The sequence below is a fragment of the Mastigoproctus giganteus genome, chromosome 9 (genome assembly GCF_048544385.1).
Source record: "Mastigoproctus giganteus isolate SK-2022 chromosome 9, ASM4854438v1, whole genome shotgun sequence".
NCBI classification, from domain to species: domain Eukaryota; kingdom Metazoa; phylum Arthropoda; class Arachnida; order Uropygi; family Thelyphonidae; genus Mastigoproctus; species Mastigoproctus giganteus.
In genome coordinates, this window is record NC_143583.1 from 167,286,711 (window position 1) to 167,307,332 (window position 20,622).

Below are 20,622 nucleotides of genomic sequence, written 5' to 3' on the forward strand. Positions count from 1 at the left end.
TTTTTACAAAGAGATATGACATACATCAAGACCTACAATTCAGTTTTTTATAAACTACCAACCACAAAGTATTGACACATGTCAGTTTCATAGGGTTCAAATTGGGCTTTGTACCTGCCAATACAACTTCGATACATTCATGTCCATGAATCATTCTTGCAAAGGTAGTATGGCATGAGGCACTATTCTGCTGAAACAAATACCAGTTTATACCAAACAACTGCCACACACAGGGAGCATAGAATTGTCCAAAAATGTTAGGGTATTGGCACCCCTGGAATGCTGTTGCGGCACCCCGGTTGAAAACCACTGAACTAGACCATTCAACCATTGTTGTATAATATATATCATGGTATGTTCCATCCATACAATGCATAGCAACTCACATTGTACTGCCCAGGGGCAGATTTAGGCATGGTCTTTATGATTGAACGGGACCCTGGGCTGCAGCCCAGGGTCCCGTTCAATCAAAGGGCCCCTTCGCGGTCAAAAAAAAAAATAAAAACAATTTAAATTAAAAATTTAAGAAAAAATAAATTATAAAATTTTTTCATACCTAGATAAAGTCTAAATCGTTGGTTTGCAACACTATTGGATTTGAATAAAATATAAAATATCAATGTTTTAAATGACAGTAAATAGTAACGGCTGTCTTCTATCGTCTCTGTCGGTAAAATCAAAATATACTTTGTCAATTATGCAAATAATGTGGCAACGTCGGAATGGGAGTGCAAGTCTAGCCCCTCTAAAGCGTGTTAGCTTACTGTAACTCTCACCGTTTGACATTTGAAGTTATGTATAGTACAGTATAGTTGAATATTAAATAGTCATTCGTTCGGTGAAGTGTACTGTTCAGGTGCTTCGTTTCTTCACTGGTAAGTATCGGCAAAGTTTACTAAATAAATATAAGTTAAATCACTTTCCGGAAATCTTTTGTCGGCACGTAAATTCAATCGTTTTTTGCATTTCCTCGAAATGAGCCATAATGAAAATAACCGTTTATTTGAAGTAAGCGGTAGGCACTAGTAAGCGGCGTAAGCTATAAGCTTGCCTACTTGACAATGACAATATAAGATATAAAATCCTACAAATTTAAAATAAAAATAATTGTTCTGCTAGAAGTAATGCTAAAGTTTGAAGAACGCTAGATTTAGTGATGGGATAGTTTAAGTGTGAGAATTGAGAATAGTAGCAAAGTGGTAAACAAGTAATTCAAATAATATGAGAGAGTAAACAGGGACAGAAGGGCTAAGTATAGGGGTGCCATTTGAGAACAGGCGTGAAGGGGTTGCTTAAGGAAGAACAATAAGACGTGAAGCGGAATTATGCGAGGCACCTCCTTTGATCTATGATACCGTTGGAGACAAAACAGGAAATGAGTGGACGTCCAAGTGTTCGCGTCAAATTAAAAACGGCGTCAAGCTGACTGATTTTTGGGTGTTGGGATACTTTTAGAGAGAAAGGTGTGAAACGAAAATGAGTGTTTTTGGAAGTTGCCGGTGGACATGAAAGGGTCATACTGCCTTTGGGAAAAAAATAAGAAAGTTCGAGAAAAGGGTCGGTTTGCATGCTAGGGAGGGGCTTAGGGGCTTGTAAGGGGCTTAGCATTCAGAGGTCACGAGGAAATATTTGGCTCTCTGCACAATGGTAATTTTATGGGGGTTCTGGAATTACTAGCAGAGTTCGATCCATTCATGCACGAACATATCCAACAACGAGAACTGCGACCAAAGCCTTTCACTTCGTACTTATCAAAAACAGTTTATGAACAAATAATAGAGATTATGGGAAAACAAGTAATAAAAAGAATTATAGATGAAATAAATAGCGATGATGCAAAGTACTACTCAATTGTGATGGACTCGACACCAGATTTGTCCCACAATGACCAACTAGCTATTATAGTACAATATTGTTTTGAAGGAAAAGTGTATGAAAGATGTGTATCTTTCATCAAAATTAGTAGTCACAGTGGCTTATCTTTATTCAATTCCTTACAAGAATTTCTAGAAAAAAATGGACTGCCACTGGATAATTGTAGAGGACAGTCTTTTGACAACGCTGCAAATATGTCCGGCCGATACAATGGTGTGCAAGCACGTCTCAAACAAAAAAAAAAAATGTGCTGATTATGTGCCGTGTGCTACGCATTCCCTAAATCTAGTTGGTGGGGAAGCGGTTAAAGTTGCAACTGAAATTGTGAACTTTTTTGGAGTAGTGCAACAAATATATATTTTCTTTTCTGCAACTACCCATAGGTGGGAGCTTCTAAATCGTGAAACAAAACTAAAATTTTCGATAAAAAGTTTAAGCCAGACTAGATGGTCTTGTCACTATGATGCTGTTAGAGCTTTAAAAAATAGTTACGGTGATATCATGAACATATTAAAAACGTTTAGTGACAACATGGATGAGAAACTTGATTTTTGAAGAGAGGCACAGAATTTATATAATAATTTGGCGAAACTTGAAACTGCGATTTTTAACCGTTTTTTGGGAAGAAATTTTAGAGAGATTCAATTTAATTAACAAAAAAGTGCAGACCCCAGGCTTAGACATATGTGAAGGTGAGAAATTAATTACGTCATTAGAAGCGTTCGTGAGCAACATACGAGAACAATCAGATCAGAAACTAAACGAATACGAAGATACAGCCAAAAAATTAAGTACTAGTGTGGAAAAAGAATACAGTGATTTAAAAATGAGACGTATTACTTCAAAATTTTCGGATAAATCTACAGAAAAATTCGCTAAATGAAGCAGAAAAATTTTAACGGGATACGCTAAACGTTACATTAGATAAGTTGATTATGGATTTATACAGAAGAGGCCGTGTCCATGGGGAATTTAGCAAAAGATTCAAATTTTTAATGGATTTGCAAGACATTAATATCGAAAATATTGACTTGGAAAGTGCACATAATGTTGATTATTATTTGGATGACATAGACGAACATTTAGTCAATGAATGCATTCAGTTAAAATCCTACTTACAGACTAAGCCAGATTCATACTCATATGACTCATTCGGTGATATATTCAAGCTAATTTATGAAAAGAAACTTGTCAAAGTATTTTTCCGAATTGCGATACAATCTTAAAAATTTTTCTGGCGTTTCCAATCACCAGCTGTGAGGCGGAGCGATCCTTCTCCAGGATGTCCTATATAGAAAACAAATATAGGAAAACAATGACGAATGAAAGATTAAATTATTTATCAATTCTTTCCATAAACTGTGATTTAACCAAAGAATTACAATGTGATGATCAAATAAAAGAATTTGCAGCGAAAAAATGCAGAAGAGTTACTCTTTAAATGTCTTTAATGTATTAAAAATACTTACATTATATAACCCCTAGAATGTTTTATTTATTTTATTTTTAAGAATAAGTATTGTTTTTGTTTTTTCTTAGTCTTTATTCTTGACCTGAGAATTTGTTGTTTTGTTTTTTTTTTTTGTTTGTTACTAAAAGTAATATCTAATACATTTTATTTTTTATTTATGTTTGATGTTTGTTATGTATACAAAACCTTTTTCATTATCACTATATATAAAAGTTTGTATATCCAAGTGCATCAAATAAAATAAAAAAAAGTTCTTCAATGTCTGTTGCCTATAATTTTTCCTATTTAAAAAAGGGTAAAAAAATAGTTTTTTTGACAAAATGGCAAATGAGTCGCCACAACTAACCCAAATTTGGGTTCATTGGGTTAGTCCAGGGGCCCCCCCAAAGTTAACGGTCCGCCTCTGCTACTCCCTATTTTTTCAATAAATTGTCTTGGGTTCATTAACTGGAAATGTCAGCACAGGTAGCTGACAAACTGAATGTTGAATGAATGTATTTTGCATCTACATTCACACATGAGGAATTCTGTAGAGAAGTGGAGGGCAAGAAGTTTATCAAATTCTAAAAAGGAGCTAAATGATTTTATAATGAATTAGGGCAAAGTGGAGGAGAAATTGTTGAAGTTAAACATAAGGCACCTGGGGTGGATGGGATTTATCCTGTTATATTAAAGGAGGCAACAAAGGAAGTAAGCAAACCCTTAGCCATAATTTGAGAGCATCCTTAGATTCAGGGAAGGTTCCCACAGACTGGAGATGTGCAAATGTATTCCAAATTCATAAACGGGGATCAAAAGGTGACACGAGTAATTACAGACTTGTTAGTTTAACTTCTGTTGCAGGGAAAATAATGGAGTCACTAGTTAAAGAAGCAATGCAAGATCATCTAGACAAAATTGCAGTTATATTTCAGACACAGCATGAGTTTGTTAAGGGGAAAGTTGCCTAACCAATTTGATAAAATACTACAATGTGGTCACGAAGGAACTGGATGCAAAAAATAATTTTGATATCATATACTCGGACTTCAGGAAAGCTTTTGATACTGTTACACATGGAGGACTACCGCACAATTTGGAGCAGTACGGTATTAAGGGTAAGTTGCTACAATGGATAAAAGGGAGAAGACAGAATGGTAATCAATGCACACTGCTCTTCGTGGACTAGTGTTATTAGTGGAGTCACCAGGTTGTTTGGTGTTGGGCCAACTGTTGTTTTGTATATTTTTCAATAATATCAATTAAGGTATATCAGCTTAATGTCGAAGTTTGCAGGTGATACAAAGGTTGGCAGGGTTGTTAATGACAGTACACTGCTGCAACAGGATCTAGAAAAGTTGGGCAGATGGGCTGAGAAGTAGCAACTAAAGTTTAACATTGACAAATGCAAAGTATTCCATATGGGTAGCAGTAACCCCAAGGTAGCATACCAACTGTGTGGTACTACATTCAGGGTGGTTTAGAATAAAAAAGATCTGGGGGTAATTGTGCAGTCAGATATGAAGTTTTCAAAGCAATGCAGATAGGCTACCAGAGCAGCTTGTGGAGTCCTGTCAATAATTTACAGAAACTTTGCTAGTAGAGATAAGGAGGTGATTATCCCCTTGTATAAGGCAATGGTGAGGCCACACCTGAGTCCTGCATACAGGTCGGGAAGACTCATTTTAAGAAGGATGTAGAACTGCTGGAAGGAGTACAGAGAAGGGCAACGAGATTGGTCACGGGAACAAAGGGGGGGGTGTTCTTATCAAGAAAAGTTGAAGTTCTGAATGCAGTGTTTGCAGACTGAGCACCTGAGAGGTGATCTGATTGAGGTGTATATGGCTTTGAATGGTTTGGGCAAGCTTAAGGGATTTTTCCACTTGCTCAGATTATGCACTTGAGGGGGCATAAATTCAAATTGAGGAAAGGCTGCTGCAGAATAGATGTGTGGAAATGCCTTTAGCCAGCAAGTGGTTTGATTGCTGAAACAAACTTCTATCTGTCATTGTGGAAGTTGATAGGTTAAATAGATTCAAGGAAGAGTTGGACAAACTTTTGGAGTGAATGGATAGGTGAAATGGGAAGGGTTTTTTTTTGGATTTTTTGGCATGTATAAGCTCGCTTTCTTGCATCATATGCCACTACTAATTCTAATGCTAACTGAGACCATACTATTTGATAAGAAACCAGTAAATGCTGAAAGAAGTTGTCATTGGAATGCCTCAGCTTTTAAATAAATGGGAGACCAATCTTTTGAAGAGTGGAATACCTAGAAAACTCGTGACATTGTGAACTCTCTTCTGTTGTGAGTATTATGATTGCAATATTCACTATGGTTTAATATCTGCTGGTGACAAAAAACACCGAAGTCACACAGAAGTCTGAGTGCTTATTCATATATTAAATAGTTCATATAGTTTTTGCTATATTAAATATCCTGAAGTACAAAGGGTACTAGAAAAGTTTTGCAATACAGCTTTGTTTATTTAATTTTTTCAAAGTAATTTCCTCTACATTCAATACACCTCTCCATCCTCCGAAACCAATCTTTAAACCAGTTCTGCCAAGTTTCACTAGGGAGTAAAGCACACTCGTTGTCCCAAGCCCGTAGAAGGTCCTCATCACTGGAAAACCGCCTCCCTTTTAGCTTCATTTTCACATGCGGGAACAGTGCAAAGTCGCAGGGAGCAAGGTCTGGACTGTAGGGAGGGTGCTCCAGAAGTTTCAGTCCTGTCGTGGTCAAATATTCGGTGCAGGCTTTGGCGCGGTGAGCTGCAGCATTATCGTGATGGAGGTACCAGGTGTCCATTCTTGACTTTGGCCGCAGGTTCTTCATAGATCCAATGACTTTAGGCAGGCATTGTTCAGTATACCACTTAGCTGTGACTGTCTTCTGCGTGTCCAAAACGACACATTCCACAATTCCACTCGATTTGAAAAATACAGCTATCATTTTCTTCTTTACAGATCGGGATTTTCTGACAATTACGGGTGTGTCGTCATCATCAAAGACCCAAACTTTGTTTTGAGCCTTGGTCGGCAGATCGTAATAGTACAGCCAAGTCTCGTCACCTGTCACGATGTTGTTCACGTACCGAGATTGTCCCTTATCAAACTTTTTTAACATCTCCCGGCACCAAGTCTCACGTCGTGTCATCTGCTCTTCAGTCAGTTGATGCGGCACCCAGAGAGAACAAAGTTTCTTCACGTGCAAATGATCTTGCAGAATCGAACGAATTGCTGGTGCATTTAGGCCCAAAGTATCCTCTATCTGTTGGTAGGTCACTTGCCTGTTTTCGTCAAACATTTTCCTCACAGCAGTAACATTTTCCTCCGTAACTGACGTTCGTGGCCTTCCCGGCCTCTCAGAATCCTCCAGAGTGAAATTTCCCCTTTGGAATTCTCTATACCACCTGAATATTGTTGTACGATGTGGACAATCATCATCTAGTGCAAGAGTCATTTCTTCTAAGCACTGGTCTATGGTTAAACTACGCACGAAATTATACCGCAAAACTGTCCTTATCTCATTTCGTGACCACGATGCCACCGCAAGCACTTTTTACACTCTCACTACTAATGAATAACTGAGCCCATCGACTTGGCGCGGCGGCTACTATGCACGTATGAATATGTCTCAACATGCAGCAACAAGCAGCTTCCTGTGATTCATTGTTGCGTCATATTGCAAAACTTTCCTAGTACCCTTTGTATATCTAAAATTTAAGAAGCAACAGAAATACAGCACTTAATATTGAAATAAAATTATAAATTGAATTCTGTAAAATATAATATTCAAAGTTAAACTCATCCTTTAGAATAAAGAAAAATTAAATTTGTTTACTTACCTGGAACTAATATACTTGAAAATCCATTATTGCGAGCTATGCCCAAAACATCTTCATATGGGCAAAACATAATTTCACTTACAGTACCTCGAACTTTATGGCGGATATATGGAGCTGAAGCTGTTTGCATAAAACAGTCTTTGTAAATCTGAAGACAAAAATATTATGAATATAGGTATTACACAAGTCAATCATTAATATAAATAAGCACTTAGCATATTATCAATAAAATGAATGAAAGCAATCATTATCCTCTTTACCAACTGCATTACTCTCATGCCAGAGCCATCAGTGAAAATTTTAGGCATGATGATGCATGCCTAAAGTACAAAAACTCAAGATATATATAGTCTATTTGGTCTATAATCGATATGCTGAGACCCCTAGGTGAGAAGAAGAAAAATTGTATATTCTATTCAAATAGATACATGACTATTTTTTTTTTTTATGAAAAACACACACACAAAGCTATTAGAACCTACAGCACTTAATATCATGTATGGGATGAAGGCTGAGAATACAGAAGATATTTGCTGATATTAGACTTGAATTTCTGTAGATTGTAATTTTTGGGAAATGCGTGTGAAGGAATGCTGTTCCAGAAATAGAAAAAGAAGGGATAAATGAGGAGGAGAAAAAGTTGGTTCTGTGAGTTTGGAGTTGGATAGTGAATGAATGCTGATTGCTTGTGGCAAGTGTACGGACTGGTGTGAAAAAGAGTAGGGGAATTACAGATGCTGATTCAGAAGAACAGTGCAATATAGATAGAAAAGTCATGCGACATAAACTAAACATCTATGAGACAGAGAGGGGAGAGAAATAGGTCAATAACTTGACTAACCTCTTTTGTCAAGAAGTTTAAGAGAGGTTTTGGGAGCACTGCCTCGATGTGGAAATAATATTCCATGGTAGGGCAGATTCAAGTTTTGTATAAAATCAGTAGCTGTTTAGAAGAAAAGTAATGCTGAGTGTGAAAAAGAAATCCCAGGCACTGTTGGCCGGATTGTTTTTTTTTTGCAGAGGAAGTAATATTTGCAATGTGCTTCTGGAGGGAGAGAGAGAGAGAGAGAGAGAGAGAGAGAGGGAGGGAGGGAGAGAGAGAGAGAGAGAGAGAGAGAGATTGTAGACGTCACCATAATCCCTAATAGATATACGTGATTTAGTCTAGAAACTTGAGTATAATCAAAAATGACCATAGGAGCAATGGACTTCTTTTTTTGCAAGAAACAACACAGAACTGAATTCACATACCTTAGAAAATTACCCGGAGATCAACATTTAAGGAACAGGTGGCAGATATTTGAAAAGTTGAAGCTGTTTGTGCAGCAGGGCAAAGTTTCTCAAAATGGAAGGTGTAATATAATGTGCTATAATCAGCAAAACTATGGATAGGATTTCTAATCAGTGGAAGAAGGTCATTAACACAAAAAGGAAAAGAGTAAGAGAAAGAACTGAATCTCAAAGAACACCATAGTGAGAGGTTAGAAGGCACAACCAACCATCATCTGCAATGAATGGTCAGAGAGAACAGTATACTCAATTTCAAAAACAGTCAGCAAGCCATAATATGAGGAGGAGCTTGTTCAGAAGACCTTTATGTCAAATCTGATCAAAAACCTCAGAAATGACGAGAGCATTTTGAGTGTCACCGAAATTTTTCTATCAAATTTGTCCAAAGCTGACTAACATAATATATCACCAGTAGATCAATACTAATGGAATCCATACTGGTGACCTTTAATCAAATAGAAGGTTTTGAGATAATTTAAGAGTCGGCAGTTGATAGATTTCTACTTTCCATACTTTGGAAAGAGTAGAGGTAAGTGCAACTGGGCAATAATTGGAAACGAGAGAAGAGAGGGATTTGTCACCCCTCTTAGGAATTGGTTGAATCAAATTTTCAAGAAGAAGGAAAAGCACCACGGGAATAAGAAAGTGTAAAAAGACAAAACAGAACAGGTGCAAGCTCAGGACCATAGGTTTTATTCAGAAGAGTGTATGACACTGAATGGAGCATATTGGGAATAATCATGCAGTATGACTGATGACTTTTGAGGTTATGATGGACAATATGGTGAGATCCAATCATCCTTACATTGAGGGTACAGTTCTAAAACGGTGTTTGCAGACCAGCTGCTAGTTAGTACACCAGACCGAACCTATTGGCAACTCTTTAGGAAGCTTCCGGATGGATCAGCTAGTGTATAATCTTGCTACCTCTACTCTGCCAGACAGTGACTGGAGGGAGTCCGTGTGTATGCGGGGGGGGGGGGGGGGGGTATTGTCGAGGTCACGTTATGTCAAGGATCTGAGTATATTCTTGCCATGTGTATGCCATATCCAAAAATTTCATTACTTCATACAGCATGCCCACCCGACACTTTTTCTTACCACTGAATACACCATGAATTGTTGAACTAATAGAGTAAGCTTATCTGCGAAAAGATCTAAACCTCGCAAACACTTCCTAGTTCATTTCACAAATATACGTGGTCTTAATTCTAATTTCAATGACGTCTATTTCCACTTGCAGTCTGCCAAATCGCATGTACATTTTCTGACAGAATCTCAGTTATCGGTTGATTCAACTACTGCTCATCTCACTTGCCCAAAATATTCGCTTTATTATTCCTTTCACCACAAAGGAATCCGATATTCCCTGTCAGAGACTTGGTAATTTGGAATCTCTTCTTTTCGATCTTCTCTGGCTTAAAATCTCTCTACCTCATTCTGTCAAATTTATCTGTTGTCTCTGCCGTTCTCCCAACTCCACTAATCACTTGGAGCTCTTTGACTTCCTCTCTTTGCAACTTGACTTTCTCCAGCCCAACTTTCCTAACAGTGAGGTAATTTTCCTTGGTAATTTTAATGTTCACAACTACAGCTGGCTTCCGTTTTCTAGTCACACCAACCCTGCTAGTTGAGATGCTGAGGCTTTTGCAATTACTAATGACCTTGCACAGATTGTTCATTGACCTACAAGAATACCTGACAATCCTAACCATACAGCCAATACGCTTGATCTTTTTCTCATAAACAATCCTTCTAAGTACACAGTCGAAGTGAGTGGTCCTTTAGGCACCTCAGATCACAACTTGGTGATTGTCTCTTCTCCAATAGAGCCTTTATCTCATGGCTATTCCCAACCTAGTGTTGTTTGGCATTACAAGAATGCAAAATGGGATGGCCTAAGAGATTTCTTTTCTTCCTTTCCTTGGTCGGATTACTGTTTCAAAACTTCTGATGTCAACATTTGCTCAGATTGTGTCAGTGAAATTATTCTTGTAGGAATGGAATCATTTATTCCACACTCCACTTTAAAATCTTGTTCTTTATCTAAACCTTGGTTTTCCAATAAATTTTGTACAAGAGAAGAACATTGCATATCGTAATTGGCTTGCTTCCAATTCTTCAGTTTCATTTTCTGCCTACACCAAAGCTCACAACAATTGTAAAGCAGTTATTAATCAGTCCAAACTAGATTTTGAACAGTCTAGGAGTATAAAACTTGCTTCTTGTCCTAATATAAGCCTAGCATTCTGGTCTCTCACCAAAGCTATTGGCCGCAACTTTTGCCCATCTCTGCTCCCACCTCTGTCATAACCAAATGGCTCTATTGTCACTTCAGCCAAAGATAAAGCCGACCTGCTAGCATCTCATTTTTCTTCCAACTCATATATTAATGATCTTGGTAAAACACCTCCCACCATTCCCAACCTGCTCCATTCAATGCGTCCAGTGGTCTTCTGTCAAAAGAATGTCAGAAGGATTTTGGCGAATCTTGATGCTAAGAAAGCTCCAGGCCCTGATGGTATTTCTCAATTTGGTTTTAAAACCTGTGCTCCTAAACTTACTCTTGTTCTTTGCTGCCTTTTTTTTTTCACTTTCTTATTCCAAAAGTTTTTTTTTCCTGCTGCTTGGAAATTTGCTCATATCCAGCCAGTACCTAAAAAGGGCGACAAATCCCTCCCATCCAATTATCATCCGATTGCAATTACTCCTATTCTTTCTAAAGGCGCCTCCATGCCAAGGCAGGCAGGAGCAGCACACGCTTCTTGATTAAACCAGGGTTCGAGCCAGTGACCACCAAATACGGAGGATGCAGAAAGGTCAGGGAATGACCACCGCATATCCTCGGAGCAATATGGCCTTGATTGCTAATGCTTCTAAAAATCAAATAACAAACAATAACTCTTTCTAAAGTAATGGAGAAATCAATTAACCGCCAACTCTTAAACTATCTAGAAACCTTCCATCTGATCAATGATCACCAGGATGGATTGCATTATTGTCGATCTACTGGTGATATTCTGGCTAAAGTTACCCATTTATAGACAAATTCAATGGAAAAGTTCAGTGAAACATAAGCAGTTGCTCTTGACATCTCAAAGACTTTCGATCGTGTTTGGCATAAAGATCTTCTAAACAAACTTCCATCTTATGGTTTGCCAACTGTTTTTTTGTAGTTAGTTATCCAGTTTTCTCTCTGATTGCTCACTGAGGTTGATGTTAGATGACGCTCTGTCTTCTAACTTCTCCACTAATGCTGGTGTCCTCAAAGTTCAGTTATTCCCCCCACTCTTTTCTTCTTGTGTATTAATGGCCTTCTTCCGTTGACTGGAAATCCTATACATAGTTTTGCCGATGATAGCACATTGCATTCCACTTTCCATTTTGAGAAACCTTGCCCTGCTCAATCAGCTTCAACTTCTCGAATATCCGCTACCAATTCCTTAAATACCGATCTCCAAGTATAAGAATGAATGGGCCTGTTGTACTGGAATCCATAAAGATACAAATAATAATGCATATAACCAGTGAAATATTTTAATTGATTTTGGAGCTGTCGAGGCTGAATGTGCCGCTTTATCAACAAATGGAAACTTTACAGATAAATTATTTTAATGGACACAGTTGTGCATGCAGTGAGCCGTGCAAGGACATGAGGTAGGCCATTCAATCATTAAACTGGTGATCATTGTTGCTGCATGGACATGCATAGTTTTGCCTCCAGCATTTATCTAGACTTAAAACAGTTGCCTCTAAGATGGGGTGTAGTCTCGTGCTTTTGTTGCGGTTCATGGCTCCCGCATTACATAATATATTGAGTGACTAACCAGAGGCGGTGGCGAAAGTGTCAGGACCGGTCAATTACTTCGTAGTCCCGTTTGGGATTGAGATCATGGTGGGGTGACCAGTAGTGCTCTGCGATTGCAGACTGGTCGGTCTCAGAATGGTAAATCAATCTGTCATGTTCTGCGAGGCGGTCTTGAAGACGTCTTGAGGTCTCTCCTGTGTAGCAGCTGTTACAATCTTTGCAGGCTAAGAGAGGGGTGACCAGAGTCTTTACGTTGGAAACTAGAGAACGTAAGTTTCTATCAGTCAACTGCACGCATTTTATGTGGTATTCACGGAGGAATTTTGAGATCCAGCCTGACGTGCCTGGATAGTAGGGAATGCAGGCGGTAGGCACATTGTCCTGAATTGATGGCAGTCTTGGGTGGACTGTGAGCTCCTGCACTTGTAATAAGCACTTGTCCAATATGTGTGGTGGGTAGCCACAATTGATCAAGTTTGTCCTCATTCTGGAAATCTTGTTGCGCCTAGCTTCATCTGTGCTGGATTGGCTCCAAGCCCTGGAGAATAGTGTGGGCAGTGCTGTTGAGATGGCTAGGGGCATAGCCAGATCTGTAGTTTGTGAACTGTCTGCACCACATTGGCTTACAGTACACTGAGGTTTTTAGATGTGGATCCATGTGTTTTACCATGACATCCAAGAATGGGAGAGATCCGTCTACTTCTAACTCTAGATTGAACTGGATGAATGTTGACAAGGAATTAAGATATTCTAGCAATATTTCTTCAGAGTCACTTCCAATTCTTCCATGGTGATGTTGGCCACAATGGAACAGGGGCATCCATGGCAGTACCATGTACCTGCTGGTATAAAGAATCCTCAAAGGTAAAGATGCTGCCTGACAAGCACAGGTTGAGGGCAGTACAGATGTCGTCAGTGGACAGTTCCTTATACCAGCAAGTGCATGGCCCTACCATGGGTGCCCCTGTTAGTTCCATTGTGGCCAACATCGCCTTGGAAGAGCAGATATTCCTGAACCCACCAGTACCTATTACAACATGGTGCAGATACGTGGATGACATCTTCACCATCATCCCATGTGGCTCTGAAGCAACGTTGCTCGAATATCTCAATTCCTTGTCAACGTTCATCCAGTTCGCTCTAGAGTTAGAAGTAGACATCTCTCCCATTCTTGGATGTCATGGTAAAACGCATGGGCCCACATCTAAAAACCTCAGTGTACCATAAGCCAATGTGGTGCAGACAGTTCACAAACTACAGATCCGGCCATGCCCCTAGCCATCTCAACAGCACTGCCCACACTCTATTCTCCAAGCCGACCGGGCTAGCCGAGTGGGTAAAGTACCTGCCCGGCAACCCAAAGGTCGCGGTTCGATTCCCGCCTCGGGCTTGGATCAAAGTGCTGCAAAAACCTTGGGAGGTGCAATATGGCCACAGAAGCCGATGCATGCGCCAACAACTACCAAATAAAAAAAATAAAAAAAAATCTATTCTCCAGGGCTTGGAGAATAGAGTGTGGGCAGTTCATCTGTGCTTCATCAGATGAAGCTAGGCACAATGAGATTTCCAGAGTGAGGATAGACTTGATTAATTGTGGCTACCCAACACACATTTTTTTTTTTTTTTGGTAGTTGTTGGCGCATCGGCTTCTGTGGCCATATTGCACCTCCCAAGGTTTTTTGCAGTACTTTGATCCAAGCCCGAGGCGGGAATCGAACCCGCGACCTTTGGGTTGCTGGGCAAGTACTTTACCCACTCGGCTAGCCCGGTCGGCCCAACACACATATTGGACAAGTGCTTATTATAAGCGCAGGAGCACACAGTCCACCCGAGACTGCCATCAACTCAGGACGTGCCTGCTGCCTACATTCTCTACTATCCAGGCATGTCAGGCAGGATCTCAAAAATCCTCTGTGAATACCACGTAAAATGCGTGCAGTTGCCTGGTAGAAACTTACGTTCTTTAGTTTCCAACATAAAGACTCTGGTCACCCCTCTCTTATCCAGCAGTGTGGTATACCGCACAGCCTGCAAAGACTGTAACAGCTTGATTGATTTGATTTGACAGTTGTTGCGCATCGGCTTCTGTGGCCATATTGCACCTCCCAAGGTTTTTGCAGTACTTTGATCCAAGCCCGAGGCGGGAATCGAACCCGCAACCTTTGGGTTGCTGGGCAGGTACTTTACCCACTCGGCTAGCCCGGTCGGCGACTGTAACAGCTGCTATAAAGGAGAGACCTCAGGATGTCTTCAAGACCACCTCATGGAACACGACAGATCGATTCACCTTGCTGAGACCTACCGGTCCGCAATCGCAGAGCACTACTGGTCAACCCACCATGATCTCAATCCCAAACGGGACTACGAAGTAATTGACCGGTCCTGACACTTTTGCCACCGCCTCTGGTTAGTCACTCAATATATTATGTAATGCGGGAGCCATGAACCGCAACAAAGGCATGAGACTACACCCCATCTTAGAGGCAACTGTTTTAAGTCTAGATAAATGCTGGAGGCAAAACTATGCATGTCCATGCAGCAACAATGATCACCAGTTTAATGATTGAATGGCCTATCTTGTGCCCTCGCACGGCTCACTGCATGCACACCTGTGTCCGTTAAAATAATTTATCTGTAAAGTTTCCATTTGTTGATAAAGAGGCACATTCTGCCTCGATAGTTCCAAAGTCAATTAAAATATTTCACTAGATATATGCATTATTATTTGGTTCTCCAAGTAATTCTCCAGTGGGGCAAAGAAAACTTAGTTGATTTCAATCCTTCTAAAACTCAGTCTTGTCTTATCTTGCAAAAAGGATTCTTCTGCTCCTATGGTTATCTTTGGTGACACTCCGATTTCTAGGCAAAATGATATATCACTTTTGGGGATTACCCTGACTTATCTCTCTTGGCACAAGCACATTACAAATATTACTTCCTCTACATCTAAAAAACTTTGTTTTCTCTTTCGCTCTCAGCGTTACTTTTCTTCCAAACAACTGTTCACTCTGTACAAATCGCAAATCCGCCCTACTATGGAATATTGTTTCCACATCTGGGGTGGTGCCCCCAAAACCTCTCTCAAGCTTCTAAATTCCATTCAGACGAGGGCAGATAGGTTAATTAATGACTCATTTCTAACTGAGTCTCTCCACTCGGTGTCTCATATATGTACTGTTTCTGCTGCATGCCTTTTCTACGGATACTTCCATGGGTACTGTTCTTCTGAATTAGCTTCTATAATTCCCATTCTCTCTTTCAAAACAGTCCGAACACATGCTGCCACCAGCCAACATCCATTTACTCTCCCACTTCAAACTCACATTATTCATTAAACTGCCGTTTTCTGGAACAACCTTCCTTCATATGTATTTCCTGAAAATTACAGTCTACAGAAGTTCAAGGCTAATGTCAACAAATATCTTCTGTCGTCTTCTCAACCTCCAGCCCAAGCACGGTACTAAGTACTTCTAATACCTCTCGTGTTTTGGATTTTCATAAAAAAAAAAAAAAAAAGCGTGGTGGTTTACCAAGATTGTTGGGTACAAGAGTTAAAAAAAAAAAAAAAACAGGATGCTAGTAAGTCAGCTTTGTCTTTAGCTGAGAATGCAATATAACTATCAGGTTCTAACAGAGGTGGAAGAAGCACTGATGGACAGAAGTCATGACCAATAGCTCTGGCAAGAAGCCAAAGTGCTCGACTGCCATTTGGACAAGGAGCAAGTTTTCTATTCTCAGCCTGTTCCATATCCAGTTTGGACTGATTAATATAGCTGTTTTACAACTGTTTTGTGCTTTAGTGTAGGAAGAAAATGAAGCTCGAGATGTGGATACAAGCCAGTTGCATATGCTACATTCTTATCTTGGATAGCCTTAGCAGATTTACCGGAAAACCAAGTTTTAGATAACAGACAGGGTTTTAAAGTGTAATAAGGAATAAAGGATTTCATTCCTACAAGAATAATTTCACCTTTCCTGGCTGCCTTGTTACACTATTCAGAAAACTTCATATCTGCTTGTATTGTAACTCCCAGATCCCTTTCCTCCTCCACTGTTTTTAATTCAACCCCACCAAGTGTATAATTTATTTGTGGGTTGCTAATCCCCAAATGTAAGAGACCTTAAATTCAGCAGTATTAAAACATAGCTGCTACTTCTCTGACAATCTTTGAAGTCTGTTCAAGTCATCCTGAAAGAATGCTGCATGGCACTAATCATTAATGACTCTACCACTCTCTACATCATCTGCAAATTCTGACATCACACCTTCTATCCCCTCGCTGATGTTGTTTATGAAAATGAGAACAACAGTGGTCCAAGAACCAATCCTTGAGGGAACCCCACTACTGACATTACACCAATCTGAAGAATATCCATTAATCACAACCCTCTGCATTCTGCCCTGCAGCCACCCAGCAATCCATCTTAGAATCTTACCAGTAACCCCAACCTGTTCAAGCATACACACTAACTTCTCATGAGGGACCAAGTCAAATATTTTGCTAAAATTCAAATAAACTATGTCAAAATTGTTCCCTAAATCCAGCTCATGGGTAACTGCATCAAAATGGCCTACTAAGTTAGTTAAGCATGATTTACCCTTAACAAAGCCATGTTGCATGTCCTTCAGAATGCCATATGTATCTAAATGTCCTTGGATTGCACTCTTAATCATTGCTTCAGATTTTTCCAACACTGAAGTCAGACTAATCAGTCTGTAGTTACCAACTTCACTCAGAACTGCTTTTATGTACTGGCAATTTTATATAATAGTATGTCTTCATTAATTCGATATTGGATTATTCAAAATGCCATGTATTTCAAAGTCGCTACCTTTCTCCGAACGATACATGGCTTCATATGCATTAGTACAGATTATTCAAAATATGTCTACAATGATATTTGAAGTCTGAATTGGATCTGGCAACTTTCGAATAGCTTGTATAATTAAAAAAAAAAAAATTTAAACCCTACAGGTAAACACTGTTATAACAAAAATTTTCTAGTGTCTTGAAAAATTTAATATTGCTATACAGCATACTGCACCTTTGAATTTTATATTTCTATTAATTTCACTAAGAAATGAATGTGAAATCATGGAAAATTCATGTAAAGGTAACTTGCATTGTGGGTACACATAACATTGGTCAACACATAAAATGTAACAAAAATGAAAACATCCAATCTGGACTAATTTTATGCTGCTGAACATGAAAATCACATTAAAATTTGTCGATTGGCTCTTGTTTTCAAATTAGAGTTAGGGTCTCATAATAGTGAGTTGTTCTACATTATCAATTATGGCTCTCGGCAAAACGCGTGGCAATTCTCAGTTAACATTTGTTCTCTGTGAAATTCCTACTTTTATATGTGTTGTGTAAGATTAATATGCTCCATAATTGTGTGTGAATAGTCCAGATGACTTCTGTTACGTATGTGGAGAAGTCATGTTAGCTTCAAGAAACGGTCCCTTAACTTGAGCCATAAAAAAAGGCCTACTTGTAGTTTGGGTGAAATGTAGGCAACCAGGACAAGAACTAGGCTCCAGACATATGCTCACTAGCTGTTCATCAAAACTCAATGTGTGGGTGAATTGAAACGGACGTTTTATGCCTTTCGCAGTGTCCATGATATGGAGGGAGCCAACAAATCATGTCACAGACTATTACTTCTGTATGGTGCCTCCTATTAGAAAAGGGATGACAATAAAAAAAAAATTGGACAGTGACATACCTAAATATACCATCTGCAATTTGTCCTGTGACTCATGGTGAAGTATTACCTATTCCTGAACCACAAGACTGTTTTTCTGTACACTCTGATGAAGATACTGATGAATATCAACTTGATATACACAAAGTACAGCAGCTGTCTACGTCAAGGGATCCACCACTTTGTCCAAACCTTTATCCTTCTCAGCCACATAAGATCATAGAAAATTAGCTTAATGACCTCACCGGGGATCTCGAACTGCCGAAGAATAAGGCAGAGCTTTTGGCCTTGAGGTTACAACAGTGGAACCTTCCAGATCATTCTGTGAAAGTGACAACATTTTGTACTCGAAATAAAGACTTAAGATAAATTCTATCAAACAGAAAGTGAACTCAATGTTTGTAAGATGTTGATGATCTAATGGCAGCAATGAACATGATGCATGTTCCCAAAGAATGGTGACTATTTACAGATGCTTCTAAGGTTAGCCTTAAGGCTGTGTTATTACACAATGGAAATATGATGCCTTCTATACCTCTTGCATATGCCAGCCAGAAAAAAGAAACATATGCAAACATGGAGAATCCTCTTAGGTGTACACTGTCAGAAGTATGAGTGGTAGGTATGTGGTGATTTAAAGGTAATTGCCATTTTATTATGACTACAAAAGGGTTACACTAAGTTATTATTACTTTCTCTGTGAGTGGGATTGTTATGCCAAGGATATGCACTATGAGAAGATGAGTTCGCCTCAACAAAAATCATTAACGCCTGGAATGAAGCATTTGAACCTCTGGTAGATCCAAATAAAGTTTTGCTTCCACAACTCCACATGAAACTGAAATGAAAAAAAAAAAAAACTAATAAAAAATTTCATGAAGGCTTTGGTAGTGAACAGTCCTGCATTCACATACTTGCAAGAGAAATTCTCAAGACTTAGTACAGAGAAGATTAAGGCAGGCGTTTTCATTGGCCCACAAATAAGGCAACTTTTCAAAGACAAACAGTTTGAATGTGTCCTCAGTGATAGCGAGAAATCAGCATGGAAAGTGTTTTGAAATGTTGACTGGTTTTCTAGGAAATGTTAAAGCCGGCAACTACAGGCAGCTTGTGGAAGATCTCATTGCTTCTAACAAAAAAACTGGGGTGCAACATGTCATTCAAGATGCATTTCTTACACCTGGATTTCTTCCCACCAAACTGTGGTACCATCAGCGATGAATATTTGATTGCTTCCATCAAGACATTGCAGCGATGGAACAAAGATACAAAAGTAAATGGAGTGTGCCCACATTAGCCAATTATTGTTGGTTAGTAAAAAAGGCTTTCTTCCAAAGCTGAATACAAAGAAAAGGCGAAAAGGTCCCCTGTTTAATACAGGTATAGCTACATCTTACTGCCATATAAATAAAAAATACCTTGTATAAATATATATATAAAAAAAAAATTAAAAAAATACTTTTTTCGAAAACAAGAGCCATTTTAAGCACTATTTCTGTGTTTAGCACCCCAAAATCTATAAAGTAAACTTACTTTCACTAACAAGATATGACCCAAAATTTGCTGTTCAATGTAATTCAATTTGTTTACACCACGGTGATGGGGATTGTGTGGGCGGGGGTTGGAATACACCAATCGCTAACAATAAAAAACATGCAATTTCCCAATGCAAATACTGTGCAACTTCAAGGGTCCAAATGCACACACAATTTGAAAAGAAAGATAAATGTATTCCATAGATTAAATAAAAAAAAATTTTAAAAACCCTTTCCCACTGAAGGATTTAAAAAAAATTTAACAATTCTTCTTAACCCTCTAGCTGGCAAATCCCTAAAAGTCACACTAGGTGGTACACTTGAGCCCTCCCATGATACCATGGAAATGTCTGGAATAAAAGCAATAAATAATTTAAAATTGTGCTCTTCTTAATATATTCATTATCTTGATAGTACAGTGGTCATAAGAAGAAATAATATATAATTTTTTAATTATTACTTTAATTCATTTATTTTTTTATAAATTAACATTAAACCTTAATTAAAAATCATTATAACAGCTAGCAGATACTTTCATAAGCATATAAATGCACATAGAGATATCCTGTGGAATATATTTTAAGCATATATGGCAAAAACATTTTTTTTTTAAAAGTTTTAAAATAAAATTAAGAATGAAACCTTCACCCTGAGTAGTAACCACCCCCTTTTGTAACAAGAGTGAAATTCAAAAAAATAATAAATAAATTTCTATTCATTTTGCCTGTGCATGTGACAAATATTATAAACATGAAATTATTCATATCCATTTTTCCAAGGTTCTTGTAATATTCTCTACACAAAAATTCTGCATGGCTGAAATAGAAAAACAACTGCAATTCGTCACTATGAATGCCCATTTTTTTTTTATCCCAACCATATTTATTTTTCTTATGAACAGCCTTCTTTACATATTACCACCTGCATGTCACTTGCAAATTGATGCTTTCTAAGGGAAGAAAAAATTACCATGGATCAGCATATAGTACTCCGACTGCTAGCTGTCTTCATTTCCTATTCAACAGTGGTGGTATGGCACTCAGTTAACTCCAAGGGAAAAAAAAGCATAATTACTGCCTTTGATAGGGAGGGATTTTCTAG

The 20,622-nt window shown here is 38.6% G+C and overlaps 1 protein-coding gene across 1 annotated transcript in view; it reads right to left on the minus strand.

Moving 5' to 3' along the window:
• The window catches only part of LOC150080872 (WD repeat-containing protein 46), a 210,184-nt gene that overhangs the window by 29,460 nt on the left and 160,102 nt on the right, over positions 1–20,622 (minus strand). The window contains exon 10 of the mRNA XM_090380845.1: positions 7,177–7,324. Within this exon, the coding sequence (XP_090236971.1) occupies positions 7,177–7,324 (148 nt within the window). The remainder of the gene's footprint in view (positions 1–7,176; positions 7,325–20,622) is intronic.